Source organism: Ornithorhynchus anatinus, chromosome 16, assembly GCF_004115215.2.
Source record: "Ornithorhynchus anatinus isolate Pmale09 chromosome 16, mOrnAna1.pri.v4, whole genome shotgun sequence".
In the NCBI taxonomy this organism is placed as follows: Eukaryota; Metazoa; Chordata; class Mammalia; order Monotremata; family Ornithorhynchidae; genus Ornithorhynchus; species Ornithorhynchus anatinus.
In genome coordinates, this window is record NC_041743.1 from 42923087 (window position 1) to 42927194 (window position 4108).

The window sequence follows — 4108 nt, forward strand, 5'->3', positions numbered from 1 at the left end:
GACAGTACAGTGCCTGGTACGTAGTAAGCACTTCACAAATACCATTAAACCCCACCCCCGCCCCGCAGAACCCAGGTCCTCTGGGTCCACGTAGGCCCATCTGGGGTGTGGCGGTGGGAGTCGATGGCCGCATTTCAGTTCCTCACGTTCATCTCGAGGGAGCGAGGGCTGAACCTCCCCGGTCTCCCTTTCCCCTGCCGTGGTGGTGGGGGGGGGGGGCGCGTTAGCTGGGAGGGTTTCTGCCCGGAGCAGGTTCTCTTTCCCAAGCGCTCTGGGCAGAGACCTGGCTCAATAAATACGACCGACCCACTGGCAAGACCGTAAACCCGTCCTCTAGACCGTGAGCTCGCCGTGGGCAGGGAACGTGTCCGTTCGCCGACGTATCGTCCTCTCCCCGGGGCTGAAGACGGGGCCCCGCTCACGGCAAGCGTTGGAGAAATACGACCGACGGAGCGCGTCGAGGCGGGGGAGGCGGGAGGCTCAGGCCCCCGGCCCGCCCTCCGTCTCCGTGGCCGAGGTTTTGCGAGCCTCGTCGGGCTCCTGGGGCCCCCTCCTCCAGCCGGCCAGCCGGCGGCGGGCGGCGGTCCGGAGGTCCCCGCTCCTCAGGGCGTAGACCATCGGGTTGACCATGGAGTTGAGCAGACACAGGATGGAGCAGAAGGCGAAGGCCCTCTTGGCCGGCCCGTCCAGAGGGGCGAACAGGCTGTAGGCCATGAAGGCCAGCACGGGCGACCAGCATCCGATCAGCACGGCCAGCACCAGCCCCAGGGTCTTGGCCAGCTGCACGTCCAGCCTCAGGCGGGCCTGGCCCGGCCCCGGCTGGGCCCGGCGGCCGGCCAGGCAGGCGGCGTGCCGGCGGGCCAGCCGGAGGATGTAGGCGTAGGCCAGCACGATGGCCAGGAGCAGCCCCGTCAGGAGGACGATCCAGGAGAGGAGGAAGTCGCCGGGCACCCACGGGAACAGCTGCGAGCAGCTCGGCCCGCAGCAGCCCCAGCCCACGAGCGGGAGGAAGGACACGGCCGCCGTGGCCAGCCACATGGCCGCCAGGGCCGCCAGGGCCCTCCCCGGCGTCAGGAGGGCCTTGTAGCGCGCCGGGTGCCCCAGGCACAGGTAGCGGTCGCCGGCGGTCAGCAGCAGGCTGCCCACGGAGCCCGTGAACACCAGGGTCACCCCCCCGAGCTTCAGCAGGTAAGTCTCCCGGGAGTCCACCCGGTTGAGGACGTGGAAGTCCAAGAAGCTGCAGACGAAGACGGGGCTGGCCAGGAGGTCGGCCCCCGCCAGGCTGCCCAGGAACAGGTAGGAGGGCTTCCGCCTCAGGTGGCGGCACGAGGCGATGAGGAAGAGGACGGCGGCGTTCTCCAGCCCGCACAGGGCCCCCGCCACCGAACACAGGGTGGCCACCGCCGTCTTCTGGGAGGCGCTCAGCACCATGTAGTTCTGTAAGTCCGTCGAGGCCGGCCCGCCCGGGCTGGCGTCGGAGGGCCCGCCTCCCGGGCACCCGGCCGTGAGCGCCGTGTGATTCGAACCCATGTCCGCGCGGGGCGGGGGCGCCGGCACGGCCCTCCCTGTGGGGAAAGGAAAGGAAAGCAGAAAGTCCGCGGGGCCCGGGTTTCAACCCAGTCCTCCGGGAGCGGCGGTTAGTCGGTCGGTCGGCCGATCGTACCGACCGAGCGCTGACCGTGTGCGGGAGCACCGTAATGAGAGTAATAGTGACGCCCGTAATAATGATTATTGTGGTATTTGTTGGGCGCTTACTGTGTGCCGGGCACTCTCCTAAGCGCTGGGGTGGATAGAAGCAAATGGGGTTGGACACGGTCCCTGTCTCGCACAGGGCTCACAGTCTTAATCCCCATTTTACAGACGAGGGAACCGGGGCCCGGGGAAGTGAAATGACCGGCCCGAGGCCACAAAGCAGACCAGCGGCAGAGCCGGAATTAGAACCCATGACCTTCTGACTCCCGGGCCTGTGCTCCATCCGCTGCGCCGTGCCGCTTTTACCCGTTAAGCGCTTATTGTTTTCATTCAATCCTATTGATTGAGCGCTTGCTGTGTGCAGAGCACTGTACTGAGCACTTGGGAGAGAGTACGCTGGAACGATAGACAGACACATTCCCTGCCCACGGCTACCTCACGGTCTAGGGGACTGCGTTCTAAGCACCGGGGTAGAGACGAGGCATTCGGGTTGGACCCATTCCCTGTCCCCCATGGGGCTCACGCTCTTCATCTCCATTTTACAAATCCAGAGAGATTAAGCGGTTCGCCCAGGGTCTCGCGGCAGAGGTGCGGGGGGGGGGGGGGCCGGGATTAGAACCCAGGTCCCTCTGACTCCCAGGCCTGGGCTCTAGCCACTAAGCCACGCTGCTCCTCCTGCTTAGAAGACTACGATACACAAATAGACACATCTCCTGCCCGCGGCGAGCTTACGGTCTAGAGGGGGAGGCGGACAGTAATGGAAAGAAAGAAATGACAGGGAGGGACAGAAGTGGTGTGGGGATGGGAATAAAGGGAGCGAGTCAGGGCGACGCAGAAGGGGGTGGGAGAAGAGGAAAAGGGGGGCTTAGTCGGGGAAGGCCTCTTGGAGGAGGTGGGTCTTCGATAAGGCTTTGAACCTGGGGAGCGTAATGAGCGCTTACCGTGTGCAGAGCCCCCAGCGAGACGCCCGGCAGCGTACGGCGCGACGGAATTAGCAGATAACGTTCCCTGCCCGGAACGCGCTCACAGTCTAGAGGGAGAGACGGACATTAATGCAAATAAGTAGTTTATAGATATATATATATATATACATAAAGCAGTGTTGTTGTTAATAGTATTTATTGAGCGCTTACTCTGTGCAGAGCACTGGACTAAGCGCTTGGAACGTACAAATCGGCGACAGATAGAGGCAGTCCCTGCCCTTCGACGGGCGCACGGTCTAATCGACGGGCTTACAGTCTAATCGGTGTGAGTGTGTGTGTGAGAAGTACAGCGGGAGAAGCAGCGTGGCCTAGTGGAAAGAGCCTGGGCCTGGAAGCCAGAGGAACTGGGTTCTAATCCTGGCTCCGCCGGTTGCCTGCTGCATGATCTTGGGCAAATCACTTAACTTCTCTGTGCCTCAGTTTCCTCAACTGTAAAATGGGGGGTTTTACGCTTGTTCTCCCTCCTACTTAGACTGCAAGCCCCATGCGGGACAGGGACCGTGTCTGACTAACTTCTACCTACCAGAGCGCTTAGAACAGTGATTGACACATAGTAAGCGCTTAACAAGTACCATTACAAATACGTACATAGGTCTACATATATATATGTATAGAGAGAGAGAAGCAGCGTGGCTCAGTGGAAAGAGCTCGGGCTTGGGAGTCGGAGGTCATGGGTTCGAATCCCGGCTCTGCTACTTGTCAGCTGTGTGACTGTGGGCAAGTCACTTTCATTCATTCATTCATTCAATAGTATTTATTGAGCGCTTACTATGTGCAGAGCACTGTACTAAGCGCTTGGGATGAAGAAGTCGGCAACAGATAGAGACGGTCCCTGCCGTTTGACGGGCTTACGGTCTGATCGGGGGAGACGGACAGACGAGAACGATGGCGATAAACAGCGTCGAGGGGAAGAACATCTCGTAAAAACCGATGGCGACTAAATAGAATCGAGGCGATGTACAATTCATTAACAAAATAAATAGGGTAACGAAAATATATACAGTCGAGCGGACGGGTACGGTGCCGTGGGGATGGGAAGGGAGAGGTGGAGGAGCAGAGGGAAAAGGGGAAAATGAGGCTTTAGCTGCGGAGAGGTAAAGGGGGGATGGCGGAGGGAGTAGAGGGGGAAGAGGAGCTCGGTCTGGGAAGGCCTCTCGGAGGAGGTGATTTTTAAGTAGGGTTTCGAAGAGGGAAAGAGAATCAGTTTGGCGGAGGTGAGGAGGGAGGGCGTTCCGGGACCGCGGGAGGACGTGACCCGGGGGTCGACGGCGGGATGGGCGAGACCGAGGGACGGTGAGGAGGTGGGCGGCGGAGGAGCGGAGCGTGCGGGGTGGGCGGTGGAAAGAGAGAAGGGTCACTTCTCTGTGCCTCAGTGACCTCATCTGTAAAATGGGAATTAATTGTGAGCCTCACGTGGGACAACCCGATGACCC

The 4108-nt window shown here is 60.9% G+C and overlaps 1 protein-coding gene across 1 annotated transcript; it reads right to left on the bottom strand.

Moving 5' to 3' along the window:
- Positions 1-480: 480 nt before the first annotated feature.
- CNR2 (cannabinoid receptor 2) lies at positions 481-1530 on the bottom strand. The gene has a single exon (XM_001520518.3). It carries the CDS (start codon positions 1528-1530, stop codon positions 481-483), a length of 1050 nt encoding a protein of 349 aa, XP_001520568.2.
- Positions 1531-4108: the final 2578 nt, after the last annotated feature.